Source organism: Myodes glareolus, chromosome 18 (genome assembly GCF_982192425.1).
Source record: "Myodes glareolus chromosome 18, mMyoGla1.1, whole genome shotgun sequence".
Taxonomy (NCBI): Eukaryota; Metazoa; Chordata; class Mammalia; order Rodentia; family Cricetidae; genus Myodes; species Myodes glareolus.
The window spans coordinates 60,700,912-60,721,313 of record NC_142043.1 but is presented as its reverse complement, the minus strand read 5'-3'; the positions used below and the strand labels follow the sequence as shown (position 1 = coordinate 60,721,313).

At 41.3% G+C, this 20,402-nt stretch overlaps 1 protein-coding gene and 1 long non-coding RNA gene across 2 annotated transcripts in view; one reads left to right on the top strand and one right to left on the bottom strand.

Annotated features, from left to right (window-relative positions):
• Positions 1-10,488, bottom strand: part of LOC125411396 (sodium/glucose cotransporter 1-like) — a 52,345-nt gene extending 41,857 nt beyond the window's left edge. Inside the window, exons 1-4 of the mRNA XM_048451458.3 lie at positions 10,277-10,488; positions 6,578-6,649; positions 4,441-4,545; positions 3,913-3,972 (exon numbers count right to left, since the gene is read on the bottom strand). Of these exons, the coding sequence (XP_048307415.2) occupies positions 3,913-3,972; positions 4,441-4,545; positions 6,578-6,649; positions 10,277-10,405 (366 nt within the window). The 5' untranslated portion in view covers positions 10,406-10,488. The remainder of the gene's footprint in view (positions 1-3,912; positions 3,973-4,440; positions 4,546-6,577; positions 6,650-10,276) is intronic.
• LOC125411397 (uncharacterized) lies at positions 402-3,483 on the top strand. The gene is made up of 2 exons (XR_007235315.3): positions 402-581; positions 3,167-3,483. It is a non-coding gene; the product is annotated as an uncharacterized LOC125411397 (long non-coding RNA).
• Positions 10,489-20,402: the final 9,914 nt, after the last annotated feature.

Here is a 20,402-nt window from a genome sequence, read left to right as displayed (position 1 = left end):
GTTCAGGTCCCAACATCAACATGGTAGCTCACAGTCATCTGGAACTCAAGTTCCAGGGGATCCAATGCTTTCTTTTGGCCTCTTTGGGCACCAGGCACACATGTAGTATACATACATATACATAGGCAAAACACTCAAACACATAAAACAAAACAAAACAAGAATGTAAATTTAAAATTGTTTTTAAATCTTTCTGGTTGGGAAGACAGCGCCTTCCTCAAGATTAGCCAATCCCCACAGGTAACCAAGGGCCCAGGCTAGAGCATTAGCATTGACCGCAGGTTAACCAGTCCAGAGCCTGGCCTCCTCTACCCAGCCTGTGCACCCAGGAGATAACAGACCTCTGCTGTAATTATCTCAAAACAGGTATTAGCTAACTAGAAACACAAGCCTGGCGGAATTAGTCAAAGCAGGCAATCCAAAGCTGTTGCCTCTGTTCTGCCTTGCCTTTCCCATGGGACCCCACCAAAGGCCGGATGATCTCGTTCCCATCTTCTGCCTCCTGATGAAGCTGATGTCTTTTCCACATGGTTCTGTGTGGCAGATTGTCTCTGGGCCCCTCCTGTCTCTGGAACCTGAGGGTAAATACAGCATACCTTGTCTTTCTTGGGCCTCTCCTGTTTCTCCTCGTGTGGCTAAAACTCACTGATCAGCTCATGAGAGACTAGGAGTCTGAAGTCGTACTTAGTTTTAAGTTAGCATTTGTTATCATTAAGGATAAAATTATTTCCCATGATTATTTGAGGGGGGCATGTTTTTTTCTAAAATATTAGTTCTAACCTTTTTACTAAGGAGTTTTAAGAGTCTTTTATAAGTGATTTTCACTTCCTGTGGACCCCCTCACACTGGCCCCTCTAGACCATTCCCATTTCTTTGTGTCAGCTGCCAATACCTAGAACACTTGCTACCTGCGATCCATGTGGTCCACCTGAAGCTGGACTCAGGCAGATCATGTCCAACAAACAAAGAAAAGAAATGAGTACACAGCATCCCCAAACTTGTGGGACACAGCAACGGAGGCTCTAAAGGCAAGTTCATAGTATAAGAGTCTACATACAAAAAATAAAAAATAAATTGAACAGAACTCATATTAGTAACTTAACAGCATACCTCAAAGCTCTAGAACATAAAGAAGAAATAATGCCCCAAAGGAACAGACAGCAAGAAATAAACAAACTCAGTACTTTTTTTTTTTTTTTTTTTTTTTTTTTTTTTTGCTTTTTTGAGACAGGGTTTCTCTGTAGCTTTGAAGCCTGTCCTGGAACTAGCTCTTGTAGACCAGGCTGGCCTCAAACTCACAGAGATCCACCTCCCTCTGCCTCCCAAGTGCTGGGAATAAAGGCATGCACCACCATAGCCTGGCACAAAGTCAGTACTTAAGTCCATAAAATGTAATTTTTTAAAAAAATACAAAGAATTAAGGAAATGAAGAGTTAGTTCCCTGAGAAAAATCAATACCATCAGCAAACTCTTAACTCAATTAACTTAAAAATGGAAAGAGAAAATCCAAATTAATAAAATTTAATACAGTACTTGAAGTCTTAGTGCAATAAGACAACTGAAAGAAATCAAGGGAATACAAATAGGAAAGGAAAACTACAACTGATAAACACTTTCAACAAAATTTCAGGATATAAAATTAATACCCCCAAATCAATAGCCTTTCTATATACAGATGATAAATGGACTGAGAAAGAAATCAGGGAAATCATACCTTTCACAATAACCTCAAAAAAATATATATATATATATATATATAAAATAAACTATGTTGGGGTAACTTTAATTAAACAAGTGAAAGACTTGTATAACAAAAAGAACTTTAAGAGAGTGAAGAAAGTAATTAAAAAGTCATCAGAAGACGGAAGCTTTGCCATGCTCACAGATCTATAGGGTCAATACAGTGACAGTGGCCACCCTACCAAAAGCAATCCACATATTAAACGCAACCCCCATCAAAATTTCAGCACAGCTGAATTTTCTCAGGCACGTGGTTCAATTCTGTGTATGTCTGGTCTCTGTTTACTAAAGGAAAACTAGCCATAGCAAATAATGCATTGTGGTAATCTAGAATCTGTGCTGTTCTGGAGGTTGTTGTGGCTTGTTTTCATAGGCAATTAACTAGCCTCAACTCAACATGCAAATCCATTCGGCACACACACACACGCCCAGCCCTGTGATTCACAGCAGCTCAAATTTCCTTGTTCTTTTAGCCAACCTTCTAAAAGTTTCCCCCATACCTGTGCAGTAAGCAGCTAACCAAGGATGTGGGTGGTTTATACACTTATTTGGAATTTAACTTTATCATTGATGGCTTTGTTTTTGGAGCTTCCTACCAACATTTTCAAGTTCTTTGACACCTTGAACTGATAAAACTTCTGCTTTCTGCAGCCAAATGGTTTAGAAAGACACTCAGTTGAAAGAGGCACAATCAATTAAAACACCATATCAGGTGCAGCCCTGTCATTCCAGGATTGAGCTCTTCCTAATTCCTTCCTTCTTCTGGGTGGGTCCCCTGCAGCCTCTTGTCTACAAGTGTACTTAATGATTAGCCAGGGACCGATGGCTTTAATATCTTACTTAGAAATTGTTCCCTAGTACAAGGACATAGAGACATTTGGGGCCTTCATAGGCAAGTTTGCATTCCCCAACTGAGTCTTTAACCAATCTAAAATTACTTTGTGTAGATTTGGATCATTATTTTTTCACATGATGGTCAACTTGACCACCTTCCCTTGGTGATCTTCAATGCCACCAATGTTGTAAGTCAAGTGTCCATAAATGTGATTGGGTATGGGTGTTTCCCCTTTCCCACTTGTCAGTGTGTGCACCATAATCACCTTTCTGTAGCTGTGACAAATACTTTGTTTACTTATTTTGTTTACTTATTTTGTTTACTTATTTTGGCTCATAGTCCATGGCAGCTCAGCAGTTAAGAACACTGCCTGCTCTTCCAAAGGTCTTGAGTTCAATTCCCAACAGCGACATGGTGACTCACAACCACCTGTAATGAGATCTGGTGCCCTCTTGAGGCAGAGACCTGGTCAGTTGATCTCATCAACTCAGACCATGAAACCTAATACGGACAAGTTCAACAGAACCACCATACATATGCTACCCATGCATGCAGCATTGCCAGGCATAAATTTCATTTTCATTCCCATAGCCAATTGGGCCAATTGCTTTGGTTCTGTGGTGGCATCATAGCAAGAGAGTGTGGTAGAGGAAGCTATTCACTTCATGGACAGAAGAAAAAGAAAGAAGAATGGATTGGGGTCCTAACATTCCACCCAAGGTCAAATATAGAAGATTTCCTACTGTACCTCATCTCTGAAGTTTCTGCCTCCATCCATGGGATGATGACGAAAGCTCCAATGGACTTCTGGGGGACACTTGTCTGAATCACAGCAACATGTTTATCCCAGAAATTAATATTATATAGTACTATTAATGCTTTCTAATAAATGTCAATATTTAGTCAGACGGTCTGCCTTTCTTTGACGATGCCTTCACTGTTCTTACAGTTTTGACTTTAGAATAAGTCTGTCAAGCTTCTCACACAGCCCTGTTTGGCTCTTGTGTGAAATTTCATCTCATGAACAAGCCAACCAGGAAGAAACAGCATTTTAGGGTACTAAATCTTCTAGTCACTAACACATATGTTCTATTCTTTACATCTTATTTTAAATAATGTTTTGAAATATTTTCTGTAAATTCCTGAGGAAGCAGATTGTTACTTGTGTCTACCCTAGAAAAAATGGTGTATTTTCAGTATCTGCAGATTTGGGAAGTCAGTGCCAGGATCAAAAGACTGACAGTATAATCTGTCCTTCAGGATGCTTTTACTACACATGTGATATTTATTTTTTAAAAAAATCACAAACTATAGAATAACTGATGATGGGCACTTACCTCAGCCTTGTTATAGATGGGAACAAATATCCAACCAAGAATACAGAGCATAAATATAGTCTGAAACCAAGAAAAAGCAGAAGAGTTAAGGCAGGGGCCCATGGGAGTCAAGCTCTCCAAAGAGATGCAGGTTCACTTAATGTCTGCAGATGTTAGTGAACACATATACGCACACGCTCACACACGCACACACACACACACACACACACACACACATTTAAGCGCTAGTGAATTAATGCCTGCAGATGTCAGTAGACACACACACACACACACACTTAAACACTAGTGCGATCTTCCCCCCCACCCAACAGCTCTTTGTTCGCTGTCTTCCCTACGATCCACAGCATATATGCATTCTGTCTCCTGACTTACTAAGGAGAATGAAAAACAGCAGAGCCCTTTTGTAAAACTGAAGACCTGACTCCCTTCGTCTATACTTTCCACTCGAGGTTAAAAGCAAGCTTTCGTGTTTATGAGTCTTCTTTGGACAACAATCAAGTGGTCAGTAGCTCAGAAGATATTACTTACATTCCACTCAAGGGCTCCAGCTGCAATTCCGGAAGTTGCACCTATCCCAGCCAGGCCCATATAGTGGCCACTGCCGATATTTGCAGAAAAAGTGGAAATGCCCAACTGAAAAGCAGAAGATGAGCTCTTGTCACACATAACAAGAATTCATGTTTATGGACTGAGAGAGGGGCTCAGCCATAGAGCACTCACCTAGCATCTTAGTTGAGGTTTCTATTACTGTGACCAAATACCATGACCAAAAGCAAGTTGGGGAGGAAAGGGTTTATCTGGTTTGCACTTCCACATCATAGTTCATCACTGAAGGAAGTCAGGACAGGAACTAAAATAGGGCAGGAACTTGGGAGCAGGAGCTGATGCAGAGGCCATGGAGGGGAGCTGCTTACTGGCTTGTTCCTCATGGTTTGCTCAGCCTGCTTTCTTATAGAACCCAGGGTCATCAATGCAAGCATGGCCCTACCCAGAGTGAGTTGGGGCCTCCCTCATCAATTACTAATTAAGAAAATGCCCTACAAGGTCCCGATCTTATGGAGGCATATTCTCTCTCTCTCTCTCTCTCTCTCTCTCTCTCTCTCTCTCTCATTCTCTCGGTTTTTTGAGACAGGGTTTCTCTGTAGCTTTGGAGCCTGTCCTGGAACTAGCTCTTGTAGACCAGGCTGGCCTAGAACTCACAGAGATTCACCTGCCTCTGCCTCCCGAGTGCTAGGATTAAAGGCATGTGCCACCACCACCCGGCTGGAGTCATTTTCTCAACTGAGGCTCCCTCCTCTCTGATGACTCCAGCTTGTGAAGTTTCAGAGGAAAGTTTGAGAGTCCCTCAAGGATTCTATGAGGCCAGCTGTGTGATATTTTAAACCAAGACTCTGTGGTATCTGTTCCACTAGGGCAGAAGAGTCATCTGGGATTAACATTAGACCAGTTAGCACCACTGAGGTCACACTGCTGCGTTGCTGGGATGCTCGATGCTGATGAACTGAAGCCAAAGAGCCAGCTGTTAAAGGAGACCAGCACCATGGTGAGTTTGCAGACATCCTGGGACACATGAGACCTTGTCTCAAAACAAATAAGTAATGTTCAGAAAATGCAAATCCACTGACTTTGGTATCTGTTGTTCCCTCTGCTCAGAATGTCTCACACTCCATCTTCCTGGAAAAGACATGCTCCACCTCAAATCCCACTTGCATGACTCTGCCTTGAAAAGATCTTTTCTGTGCTGCTAAACCCAACAAGCCGACGTTTAGATTTTGCCTATGTTTAGCCTGGGTACTTCTCAATAGACTTATTTACTATACTGCACTGTAGCTAATTTAAATGCAAATTGCACTGGTGGTGGCTCAGTGGATAAGAGTGCGTGCTGGCTGTAAAAGCACAAGGTCCCAAGTTCAAACCTCCACACCTGCATAGAAAAACAGAAGTGGTTGCTGTGCCTCTCTACACTGTGGGGAGCTGAGACAGGAGAATTGCTGGGAGCTCATGAGCCACCAGTCTAGCTCCAGGTTCAGTGACATGCCCTGTGTCGCTGAGTAAGGCAAAGAATAATGAAGCAGGACACTCAAGGTCCTTCTCTGGCCTACGTATGTGCACAGGCACTTAGACACCTGCACACACATACGCACATACAATTAGAATTTCTAAGGGGCAGCTGACTTCCTTTCTGCACCTTGATGTGAAATTACTTAGCCATTAAATAAATCACCTACTAAATGAAATTGGTTTATCACACCAAATGTTACCCCAGCACTCAGGAGGCTAAAGCAGGAAGACTGGGAGTTCAAGGTCAGCCTGGGCTACATAGAAAGAGAAGAAGAAGGAGAAGGAGGAGAGGAAAAGGAAGAGGAAGAAAGTCCTGATCTAGCAACTTCAAATTATTTTGGATTTAAGACATATAAGTTAAAATAATAAAAAGGCAAATACAGCCAGTCAGTGGTGGCACAAGCCTTTAATCCCAACACTCAGGAGGCAGAGGCAGGTGGATCTCTGAATTTGAGGCCAGCCTGATCTAAAGAGTGAGTTTCAGGACAGACAGGGCTATACAGAGAAATCCTGTCTTGAAACAAACAAGCAAACAAAACAAAAAACAAAAACCAAGCCAACACAGAAAGCCCCCAAACAGACAGCCATATACAAGTTTACTCACCAACCACCATGGCAGATTTTGGCCAGCCAGGAAGAAGTCTTTTACTGTACCACGCCTATGTGACAGAAGAGCCTGAAACAGAAATACTCTGGTGGCGTACCATTCCCAGAGAAGAGCTGGATAGTACATGTTGGTCTTACTATCCTGCAGCTAATTAAGTTCAAGCTAGGTCTCTAAGTGTTGTTGGTGTGTGGGACTCTCCAAATACACTAGTAGGGAAAGAGAGCTTCTGCAAACTAATGTGCAATTTGATCCCGTTGTAAAAAGAATATGCAGAATACACATTATGTGTCTGTATGTTTGCCCAAGTGCTGAGAAAATCGAGAAAAGATGCCAGGTCTGGTGACCTCAGAAAGATGAGATGGACGAGAGAAGAAAACTAAGTTATTCTTCAAGTCGCTCTATACATTTTGCTTGTTACACTAAAGGTTAAAGCATGTGGTAACTAATGACAGTATAGGATTCTTTTTCATTTAAAACAAACAAAAGTCCAGTGTTGTGGCACATGCTTTTAATCCTAACACTCAGGTGGATCTCTGTAAGTTTGAGGTCAACTTGGTCTACATAGTGAGTTTCAGGCCAGCCAGAGATAGACAGTGAGATCCTGTCAAGGACAAATAAATATAAAGAAGGAAGGGAATCAAAACATGCCGGACATCCATCCGTATTTTAGGTCTCCCAGAGCTCCAGGAGCAACAGGTTTACTGGTTCTCAAATCTTGGCCAGACATGGACCCAGGTAAGGTAAAGAGTGATTTGGGAGTTTCCTAATCATAGCATTGGAAAAAGGACCCCAGAATTGAAGCTCAAAGACTAAGAATCCCTGCCACCTGGAAACAGACTGTTCATGGCTGAGGTCAATGAAGTCGGTTTGAGTGTTATGATGTGCGTCCAGGATTCCCCTTCCTGTTTGGAATAGATCCTGTGCTCCCACCCCTTGGCGTTGGTGGGGAAGTAGTTCCAGGAGCCCCTGTGGATACGAAACTCCAAGGATGTTCAAGTCCATCACATGCCAGACAGCTCTATGTTTGCATCTGAGCGCCACTATCTTCTGCTTCTTACTCAACCTTTCGGAATCTCAGTTCAGGTCACTGTAGATCCGGCCTTCACATGCATGGAGAATTCGTTCCTAGACTCTTTCAGCTCAAATTTCTTTCATAAAAGTCATATAATATTTGGATATAACCTCCAGTACATCCTTTTGTGTGCTTTACATTGCCTCTAGATTATAAGTTAGGTGTTGTAATAATTACTGTAAATAATTCTAGGTATCCAGTACAATCTTAAATACTTTCAGCATTGATATGATAGTTTACATAAGTGATCCCAAAAATTCTACCAAGGAACTTCTACAACTCATAAACACTTTCAGCAACATAGCAGGATACAAGATTAACTCAAAAAAAATCAGTAGCCCTCCTGTACACGGATGATAAAAGGGCTGGGGAAGAAATCAGAGAATCAACACCCTTCACAATAGCCACAAATAGCATAAAATATCTTGGAGTAACTCTAACCAAACAAGTTGAAGACTTGTATGACAAGAACTCTAAATCTTTGAAGAAAAAAGTTGAAGAAGACACCAGAAAGTGGAAAGATCTCCCATGCTCTTGGGTAGGCAGAATTAATATAGTATAAATGGCAATCTTACCAAAAAGCAATCTACAGATTCAACACAATGCCCATCAAAATCCCAGAAAAATTCTTCAAAGACCTCAAAAGAACGGTACTCAACTTCATATGGAAAAGCAAAAACAAAAAACAAAAACAAAAACAAAAACAAAAAACAAAACAAAACAGGATAGCCAAAACAATCATGTACAGTAAAAGAACTTCTGGAGGCATCACAATCCCTGACTTCAAACTCTATTACAGAGCTACAGTACTGAAAACAGCCTGGTATTGGCATAAGAACAGACAGGAAGACCAATGGAACCGAATAGAAGACCCGGATATCAATCCACACTTCTTCAAACACCTGATCATTGATAAAGAAGCAAAAACTATCAAATGGAAAAAAGAAAGCATATTTAACAAGTGGTGCTGGCATAACTGAATATCAACATGTAGAAAAAAGAAAATAGATCCATATCTATCACCATGCACAAAACTCAAGTCCAAATGGATCAAAGACCTCAACATAAAGCCAGCCACACTGAACCTTATAGAAGAGAAAGTGGGAACATAAAGCCAGCAACACTTGAATGCATTGGCACGGGGAACCACTTCCTAAATACAACCCCAGCAGCACAGACACTGAGAGAAACAATTAATAAATGGGACCTCCTGAAACTGAAAAGCTTCTGTAAAGCAAAGGACATGGTCAACAAGACAAAACAGCAGCCTACAGAAGGGCAAAAGAGCTTCACTAACCCCACATCAGATAGAGGTCTGATCTCCAAAATATACAAAGAACTCAAGAAATTGGATACCAAAAGATCACATAATCCAAAAAAAAAAAAAAAAAAATAGAGTCAGGCCTAAACAGAGAACTCTCAACGGAGGAATCTAAAATGGCTGAAAGACACTTAAGGAAATGTTCAACATCCTTAGTCATCCGACAAATGCAAATCAAAACAACTAAGAGATTTCATCTTACACCTGTAAGAATGGCCAAGATAAAAAGCACTGATGACAACTTATGCTGGAGAGGTTGTGGGGTAAAGGGAACACTTCTGCATTGCTGGTGGGAATGTAAGCTGGTACAACCCCTTTGGAAGTCAGTATGGTGATTTCTCAGAAAATTAGGAAACAACCTTCCTCAAGACCCAGTAATACCACTTTTGGGTATATATCCAAAGGATGCTCAATCATGCCACAAGGACATATGCTCAACCATGTTCATAGCAGTTTTGTTTGTCACCAGAACCTGGAAACAACCTAAATGTCCCTCAACCGAAGAATGGATAAGAAAAATGTGGTACATTTACACAATGGAGTACTACACAGCAGAAAAAAATAATGACAGCTTGAATTTTGCAGGAAAATAGATGGATCTAGAAAACATTATTTTGAGTGAGGTAACCCAGACACAGAATTATCACATGTACTCACTCATAGGTGGTTTTTAAACATAAAGCAAAGAAAGCCAGCCTACAAACCACAATCTCAGAGAACTTAGACAACAATGCAGACACTAAGAGAGATTTACATAAATATAATCTACATGGGAAGTAGAAAGTAGAAAAAGACAAGATCTTCTGAGTAAATTGGGAGTATGGGGACCTTGGGGGAGGGTTGAAGTGGGGAGGGGATAGGCAGGGAAGGGAACAGAGAAAAAATGTAGAGCTCAATAAATATCAATAAGAAAAAAAAAAAGAAAAAATACTTTCAGCATGATTGGCTAGATCTGCAGATGGGGAAGTCCTGGCAAGAGTTCAGAGTGTACGTTGGCGCTAGCTGATGTCATCATCGTGAGTCTCACAAGGACTTTCAAAATACCATTAAGGGTTCTAGGTGGCAGGAGCAGGCACATTTGAATTACTTAACTATCATTTCAGGGTGGGGGATGGGTATAGGAATAGGAAGGGATAATGGTCCAGAATGGTTTTGTTGCCTAAGTAGCTGGTGCTTGGTTGGAAGGGAGAGGAAAGGTTAGACAAAGGGTAGGCAAGGTCATCCTCTCTGAAGTGCCAGGATGCTAGGTGGAGGCCAGGTCTCTGCGGGGAAGCGCCACACCAGCACAGGGGTCCCGCCATACCCACAGCCCGAAGAACAGAACCAATAAGAGGTACGAAGTCACCACCAGGGTGTCCGAGGTGCTGTGGATACTTAAGCCCACGGTGTCCTGATTACTGGTGACGCTATGATTGTTCTTCTGGGGGTCCATGGCAGCTTTTCTGAGCCAGGTAAACACTTGCAGCCAGAACACTGCAACGGTTCTGGATCCCGCGCCACCTCTTGTTCGCAAGGCATCCTGGGAAGAGACACAGTACTGTCTTCTTGGTTCCCAGGAGGCTGTGCGACTTGGTTCTTCCCAAGCACCAGGGACTTCTTCCCTTTCCTTTATTCTCGGTCACACGCACGCAACACGCAAACACGGAAGAAGAGAGAGAAGAGAGAAGTGGCGGGGGGGGGGGTGGCTTTTGGGGTGCCAAATCAGTCCCAGTCTGTTCCTCCATCAGCCACGAGCAGTCATCCTCAGCTAAATTCGGGCGCAGGCGGGACAAACACACCACAACTGAAGCAGAGTCATTAATGGTGTCTTTAGAAGCTGTATTGGATTCTAGGGCAGAGACAGAAACCAGTAACATCTCTCCTATCTTAATAAACCATGTTTATATTTTGATCATAATGGATTTTTACATTAATTTTAATTAAAATGTTGTATCAAAATGGTATTTACCTTAATTTCGGAGGTTTTTTTTTTCTTTTTTTTGATTTTCCTTATACTGTGTGCCAAGACAATTGTTCAGCTTATTTGCCATCACAGCTCAGGGTGGCGGCGTTGATCACAGAATCTCTTCCGTTTTGTTCAAATCAACTTTTTAAAATTATTCATTTCAGGGGGCTGGAGAGATGGCTCAGTGGTTAAGAGCATTGCCTGCTCTTCCAAAGGTCTTGAGTTCAATTCCCAGCAACCATATGGTGGCTCACAACCATCTGTAATGAGATCTGGTGCCCTCTCTGGCCTGCAGGCACACATGTAGGCAGATATTGAATGCATAATAAATGAATAAATATTTTTTAAAAATTATTCATTTCATCTGTATGGGTATTTTACCTTCATTCACGTGTTGTGTACCACGGGCATGTCCAGTGTCCTCAGAAGACAGGAGATGGTGTCAGATCCATTAGAACCAGAATTACAGATGACTGTGAACCACCCCGTGAGTTCTAGGAATTGAACCTAGGTCCTCTGAAGACCAGTCAATGCTCTTAATACTGAGCTATCTCTCCAGGCTTTGTAGATCACTTTAAATTCTCTTTTTAAAGAAAAAAGCCCTTTCTTCTTTCTTTATGTGTGCAGATAGGTATTGGGTGGAACCCAGGACCTGGTACACACTAAACACGGACTCTATCACAAACTCTATCCCAAATCGACAGGGCCAACTTTATTTTTCTTGGTACATTTCTTAGTTAAATGTTATTTTAGCCTTGATGCGTGAAGTGGGGAAGGACACAAAGTGAATGGGTAGGAAAGGAGGGGAGATCTGGGAGGAGTCGGGGAAGGAAGTGAATAGGGATGAAACAAATTGTATGAAACTCAAAGAACTACTAAAAGTGGAGAAAAACTTACTTTACTAAATCTTTATCAATATATATAAAATGACTCTAAGAATGTCTAACACATAGCTGTTGTTGGGAGCCAGACCCCTTTCAATATATTTTACATATATTAATCCCCTTGGTTCTCATAATCGGTCTGAATCTATGTCAAGATAAGGGGAGGCTTTTAAAAGCCAATCAAAAGACCGGGCGATAGCGGCGTACACCTTTAATCCCAGCACTTGAGAGACAGAGGCAGGCAGATTGCTGTGAGTTTGAGGCCAGCCTGGTCCACAGCAAGTGCCAAGACAGGCTTCAAAACAAAACCAATCAGAGTCCTGGGCAGAATTCTGTTGTCCCAATTAGTTCAGCACTGCCCAAACCAGCAATATGAAAGTGGGACCGGGTTGTGGCTCAATTGATAGAATGCTTGCTTAGCACATGCAAAGCCCTGGCTTCAATCCCTGGTACCTCATAAACATGATCTGTTGACACACATGTATAATCCAGCACTCCAGAGATGGAGGCAGAAGGATCAGAAATGTAAGGTCATCTTGGCTACCTAGACAGTTGGAGATTCCAATATAACTCTAGTGTGCATCAAATTGACAAAACAAAACAAAACAAAAAACAACCTTGGACTGGAGAGATGGCTCAGTGGTTAAGAGCACTGGCTGCTCTTTCAGAGGACCTACCCAGGTTCAATTCCCCCAGCACCCACCTGGTGCCTCACAACCTCTCTGTAATGAGATCTGGTGTACTCTTCTGGCATGCAGACATACATACATGCACTGTGTGCATAATAAATAAATAAACCTAAAAAAAAGAATCTTTGCCTCAATCATAGACCTACAAAAATAAAAACCCCCAATCTCTTTTTAAAATTAATGAATTGCACTAGGGGCCATAAACAGATGTAGCACAGTTAATAAAAACCCAGAGACAGATAATAAGGTTCAACCTGAAGGTCAGAAAAACAAAGTAGCCAGCCACTGACTGTTATGGCTACCTTTGTCCAAATGGTGATCCTGCCTCCAGGAATCTCAGAATGAGATTGTGTCTGAGAACTATCTCCTCCCATTTTATAATCCTCTCTAGCATCGAGATTAAAGGTGTGTATCACTACTGCCCAGATTCTATGGCAAACTAGTGTGACTACTGGGCTTGAAGGTGTGTGCCACCACTGCCTAGTCTGTAAGGCTGACCGATGAGGCTATTTTACTCTCTGATCTTCAGGCACGCTTACTTATTCAAATTCAAATGAAATATCACTACAAACAGACTCATTGTATGAGACAAGGTTCTGAAAGGAACAGAATTTATAGAACAAATCTACCTGCATATTAAAAGGGGATGTATTAGAGCAACTTACAGACCGTGTCCTGGCTGGCCCAACAATGGCTTTCTCCTAATGGAAGTGCCAAGAACCTAACCGTTGTTTAGTCCATGAGACTGGATGTCTCAGCTGACCTTCAGTATATGTTGAAATCCTAAAGAAGTAGGTTCTAATACCAATGAAGAAATGCATCAACAGAAGGATAGACAAACTTGCCAGGGAAAGTGAGGGCAAGCAGGCAAAAAGCCAAAACTTCCTTCTTCCATGTCCTTTAGAGGGCTGGCGCCAAAAGTTGTAAACTAGATTTAGGACCAGTCCTTTTTTTTTTTTAATTTTAATTTTAATTTTAATTTATTTATTTATTTATTTATTTATTTATTTATTTATTTATTGAGATAGGGTTTCTCTGTAGCTTTGGGCCTGTCCTGGAACTATCTCTGTAGACCAGGCTGGCCTCGAACTCACAGAGATCCACCCGCCTCTGCCTCCTGACTGTTGGGATTAAAAACATGTGCCACCACCGTCCAGCCTAGGATCAGTCTTCATATAGCAAAAGATCCAGATTTAGGGTGGCTCTTCCAAATGATCTAATCAATAATAATCCCTCACAGGAGTGCCCAGCTGCTTGGGTTCTAGTTGATTCCAGATGTGGTCAAGCTAACAACCAAGATTAGCCATCACACGATATACAAATGCTTCTCCTGTGTGCAATAACAGAACACTTGTTTAGTCAAGGCCAGTAGATGTCAGCCAGAGACGCAACAGCAGGACTGCCCAAATGGCAAGGGTTTTCATATGAATGGTCGTCATTAGAAATATTAAGATTTTAATAGCCAGGAAGTCCACAGTGAAACAGCATCTCCTACAGAGAGGGAATGGATTCGGATAGGTGGGGAGGTGGGGATGAACTGGGAGGAGTAGAGGGAGGGAAATTGTAATCAGGATGTAGTGTATGAGAAAATCTATGAAAGAAAAAAATTGCAACACAACAATTTAATAGTTATTTATTCCTGTAAGAAGGCAAATATTCTTATCATTTCCCCAATACATCTTTTCTGTCTTCTGCTAAATTCTGCTAAATTTTCTTGATTATCTTTTTCTCCACGTCAGATTAGAAATGATTGTGTGAACATCTAGAGGATCTCTATGCACCTTAGAGCAAAACCACTACCTGCAAATGCTGTGACCTTTCTGGTTTATGACAATACCTTGGGGTGGGTCTAACCTGCATGGCCTTGTTCTCTTCAGCAACAGGGCTTGTTCTTGGGGAGTTTGTTAAGCACAAAAATACTCCAAATATGAAGGCCAATAACACAACTCTCAACTACAGTCTGCTCTTCTCGCTCACATTCTGCTTTCTCTCCTCCCTCTATACACTGGACTTCCCAAAGTGGTCATTTATGTCTTACAGGATACTTCTTTCAGAATTCTGTTTTCTGTGGTTCCTTCCAACGTGTTGGCCAAACCATCACCATGCTCCTGGCTCTCCAGCTCACTGGTTCCAGAAGAAAGATGGCAGGTGCCCCAGTGTCATCTTTCCCATCTGTGCGGTGGTCCAACTTACCCTCTCTGGGATCTGTGAGGAACAGCTCCTTCTTCTGTTGACCCAGATGTACATCCTCAACATGGTCACGTCATCATTCTGTGCACCAAGGTCTCAACACTGCGCTCTGTTGTGTTCTGGGATGCCTGGGCTCTCTGGCCAAGGTCTCAATCACTATTTTCTATTGTGTTTTGGTGTGTTCTGTGCCTGGGCTCTCTGGCACAGGAAGCTTCACTTTTGCTGACACCCTTGATGAAGATAAATTTGTGACCTGGTGTTCTGCAGTGTCTGGATGACTTTCCACCCCATCTATCACAGCACCAAGGGAAAAATCACAGTCACTATAAAGGCCTTTTCCTTTCTGACCTCTAGGGTAGGATTTCTCGTTTGCATCTTTTTCCCAAAATGTCTTTTGTTTTTTTAACTAAGCCCCAATTCAAAAAAAAAATTTCAAATGTTCAGGAGTACCCATGTAGTAGATCACACTGGAAGAAAAAAAATCTAGTTAAGTATGTGTTTTTTAATCACAGATTAGATATTAAATTGGGAATTTTTAGTACTGGTGGTATAGGGGAAGAACTGGATGAAGAGTTTGGGAGTTGGATTTGATCAAAATATGTGACATACATGTATGATATTCTCAATAAAAATTTCCAGGGATAAAGCAAAAGAAAGAAAGAAGGAAAGAAAAAAAGGAGGAAAGAAAGAAAATAAGAAAAGGCCTCCCCTAGAAATGCTGCATAAACAAGACTGGAACAATGGCACTATCAGTGGACATGCTGATGTGGAAGGGGGAATTTTTCACAGCATCCCACCTCTCCACAAAGAACCAGTGAAAGTTGGGAGAAGGAAAATTAGCCCCTCCCAGGGATGAGCCCCCTTGTTGGTTGTTCAGTGCAAAATGATCAGCCATGAAACCACATACACACAAAAAACAAAAGCAGACTCAGCAAGTTGTGTGTGTGTGTGTGTATACATATATGTGTGTGTATACATATATATGTGTGTGTGTGTATATATAATTCGGTTATATATACAAGTTATATATGAATACATATTTTATGTGTGTGTATATATTGTTCATACATGTGCATGTACGTATGTGCGTGTCTGTGACATTCTTAATAGAAGACCTAATGGGAGGTCTTCATCAAAACCCTTTCCTCAAAGCTCAGGGAAGAGGTTCTGTCAAAAGAGGTCTTAGAAAACACAACAAACAAGGACCAAAAAAAAAAAAAAACCAAGAATTAATACACACTACTCAATATTAACTCTTCTGTTGTTGTTTTTCTGAGACAGGATTTCTCTGTAGCTTTTTAGTGCCTGTCCTGGAACTCACTCAGTAGACCAGGCTGGCCTTGAACTCACAGAGACTCATCTGCTTCTGTCTCCCATGTGCTGGGATTAAAGGCATGCGCCACCACAACCCTGTGGTGTTAATATTATTTCTTAATATTAACATTCTCTATTCCCTAATAAAGAAACACAGATTAGAAGATTAGAAAATAGGATCCAAGACAGGTGGTGGAAATGCAGACCTTTAATCCCAACACTCAGAAGACAGAGCCAGGCAGATTTCTATGAGTTCAAGGCCAGCCTGGTCTACAGAGCTAGTTCCAGGAAAGTGAAAGCTACACAAAGAACCCTGTCTCAGAAAATAAACAAACAGGCAAAACAAACAAAAATGGGACCCATCTATTTGCTACCTCCAAGCAACACACTCTACCATCAAAAATAAGCTTACCTTAGGGCAAAAAGGTTAGGAAAATGTATTCTAACCTAATGTAACTGTCTTGGTTATTTCTTTTGCTTTAACAAAACACCATGACCAAGGCAACTTATAAAACAAAGCACTTAATTTGTAGTTCACTGTTCTGGAGAGCAGTAACATTCATGAGCATCATTGCAGGGAACATGGCAGCAAACGGGCAAACATGGCACTGGAGCAGTGGTGAGAGCTTGCGTGTTGAGACAATGATCACAAGGCGGAGACAGAGCTGACCCCCAGTGACAGACCTCTACCAGCAAGGTATAACTCTTAATCCTTCCCAAACAGTTCCCAAACAGATGGCAGACTAAGCATTTGAATATAGGAGCTTAGTGGACCATTCTCATTCACACCACAGGAACAAAGAAACAGGCACAGTCTCCTATCAGACAAAACAGGCTTCAGCCCAAAACTAGTCAGAAGATTTAAACAGGTTCACATCAAATTCATTGAAGGAATGGTCCACCAAGTGGAAATTACAATTCTAAACATATATACAGCAAAAACACAGGGTATCCAATTAAAAAAAAAAGAAATACCGTTAGATCTAAAACCACATATTAACATCAATCCAGTGACGGTGGTTGATTTCAACACTCTCCTCTCCATAAGCAGGTCATCTGGGCCAAAACTAAACAGGAAAACCCTGGGATTAAATAACATAGTAAATTAAATGGACCTAACATATCTACAAAACATCCCACCGAACAGTAAAGAATGCATATTGTCCTCAGAAGCCCATGGAACTTTCTTCAAAATAGAAGACATATTAGGTCCCAAGTCAACTCTTAGCAAAGACAGGGAAACTGAAATCACATCTTGTATTCTGTTTGATCCTAATGGAACAAAGCTGGATATCAACAGCAACAGAAACCATAGGAAGTACACAGATTCATGGGAACTAAACGTGATTACATAACAATTGGCTCATGGAAGAAAACAGGAAGAAAATTTAAAGCTCCCTAGAAGGGAATGAAAATGAAAACACAACATACCAAAGTCGGTGAGGCACACTGTAGACAGTTTCTAAAGGGAAAGTTTGCAGCACTCAGTGCCTGCTTCAAAAAATTTTCAAGATCCACAAATTAACAACTTAGTGGTGCACCTGAAGACCTGGAAAAACAGGAACAAACACTACTCCAAAATAGTAAATGGGAAGAAATAATAATATTGGGCCTGAAGTTTAAAAATACAGAAGTCAAAAAACAAACAAACCTGTAGTCAAATTACTCAAAAGAAAGAGGGAAGACCCAAATTAATAAAATTAGAAACGAAAAAGAAGAGCTTTTCTAAAACAGAGGAAATTCAGAGAATCATATGGACATATTTTATAATTTTACATTTCATTTTACTGAAAATTTTTTAAAAGATTTATTTATTTATTATGTACACAGTGTTCTGCCTACATGTATGTACTCATGAAGACCAGAAGAGGGCACCAGATCTCATTACAGATGGTTGTGAGCCACCATGTGGGTGCTGGGAATTGAACTCAAGATCTTTGGAAGAGCAGGCAGTGTTCTTAACCTTTGAGTCATCTCTCCAACGTTATACTGAAAATTCTAAAAGAAATGGATGAATTTGTATATGACCTACAAAAGTCTTCAAGGTCAAGTCATTAATTTAAACAGACCAATAACAACCAATGAGATAGAATCAATAATCTAAAATCTCCCAATTAAAAAAGTCAAGAGCCAAATGGATTCAGCATGTAATTCTACTAGACCTTCAAAGAATAGTTAAGACCAATACTTGTCAAATTATCCATAAGATTAAAAGAAAAGCTCCCATGACAGGTGTGATGGCTCACACTTTTAGTCCCAGCACTTGGGAGGCAGAGGCACATGGTCAGCATGGGAGTGAATTTCCAGACCACCAAAGCTACACAGTGAGAACCTGTCTCAACAAAATAAGATATAAAAAGAAAAGGAAAAAGAAATAGTATCTTTAAAATTCTTTTTACAAATCTGTATTACCCTCATACCAAAACCAAAGACCTAACCAAAAAAGAATTTGTTAATTGCTCTGATGAATACTGACACAAAAATTCTCAGTAGAATCTTGAAAAATGAATTGAAGATCACATAAAAACGTCATCTACTATGATCAAGTCGGCTTCATGCCAGAGATTTGGAGATGGCTCAATATATGCAACAGAATAAATGTAATCTATTATATAAATAGACTCAAGGACAGGAAGCACATGATACTTCATCAATGGAAAAAAATGCCTTTGACAGAACCCAACATCACATTAAGATAAAAGTTGTGGAGAATTTTGGGGTATGTGGGATATATCTCAATATAGTACAGATGATATATGAAAAGCCCGTAGGCAAAATCATGTTAAATGGAGGGGAAAAAAATTAAAGCATTTCCACTAAAATCATGAACAAGTCAAGAGTGTCCATTCCCTGTTCAGTGTAGTGCTTGAAGACTTAACTAGAACTAAAGAGACAAAAGAAAGAGAAAAGGGAATACAAATCAGAAAGAAAAAGAGTCGAAGTATCCTATCTGCAGATGATGTGATTCTATACTGGAGATGATATCTCACCGGAATCCCACGTTCAGCAAAATACAAAATTAACACAAAAAGCAGTACGTTCCAATATATCAATAACAAACATACCAAGAGAGAAATCTTCACAATAAGATCAAAATCTTTTGAAATAATCTAGCCAAGAAAGTGAAAAAAAATACTGTACAATAAAAATGTTAGGAACCGGACTGGAGAGATGGCTCAGCGGTTAAGAACATTGCCTGCTCTTCCAAAGGTCCTGAGTTCAATTCCCAGCAACCACATGGTGGCTCACAACCATCTGTACTAAGGTCTGGTGCCCTCTTCTGGCCTGCAGGCATACATGCAGACAGAATATTGTATACATAATAAATAAAAAAAATGTTAGGAGCCTTTAATCTCAGCACTCAGACAGAGGCAGGCGGGTCTCTGTGAGTTTGAGACCAGCCTGTGCTACAGAGCGAGTTCCAGGACAGTCAGGGCTACACAGAGAAGCCCTATCTCAACCCTCCCCACCAAATGTTAAAGTATTGAAGAAAAGAACTGAAGAAGATATGAGAAGGTGGCGATGCCTCACTTGCTCATGGATTGATAAGATTAATATTGTGAAAATTACTATCTTACCCAAAGCAATCTGCAAATGTAATTGATGGGATTGTCCTACAGTTTAGCTATCTAGCAGTCAGAGGGTTAGAGTGCCTGGATTTGTGATCCAGTGTCTGAGAGAGTGATTGTCCTTGTGGTCAGCAGAAGGCTTTGATCTTGGACTCAGTGGTCCATTTAAATGAGCTGGGTGATCAGTCCACAGTACCCTGCTTCCTTCATGGTCCCTAAAGTAGGGTTATCTAAACCGCTGGTGTGGCTCATTATGATTCGCACTGCCCACTGCCTTGCCATCTTCTGTGAGGTTGTGAAAATCCTACACTATATGAGGGATGATCATGTTTGAAAAGGGCAACCTTGTGGCCTTGTGGAGAGGATGGTCCGCATTCATCTGTGTGAGGCTGCCCCTGAAATCAGAACCTTTCCTCTCTCTGATGTCACGAGGGGGGTGCAAAGCTGGCCGGCGGGCATGATGGCTTCCTCCCCTTTTGTATCTGAAAAGACAGAGAACTGAACTTCCAGCTTCACTCTTCGTTCTGCAGGCTGTGCAGTCCGAGCAACCTGTGCAGCCTACGCAGGTGAACGCAGCCTCTGCAACCTGAGCAGCCTGCTCAACTTGAACAGTCTGTGCGTGCAGCCTGTGCATGCAGCCTGTGCATGCACCCCGAGCAACCTACACAGCCTATGCAATTCTTGAGCATGTAGTTGGCCCTGCAAGTTTTACTAGAGCCTCCTCTGAAGCTCTTACAGGGCCCCCAGCTACCTTAGGGTAGGTTGAGATATAAAGCCAAGGTTCTGTGTGAACTCAGAGGGAGCCTGCCTTCCAAAGAAAGGCCCTGACATATGGGAT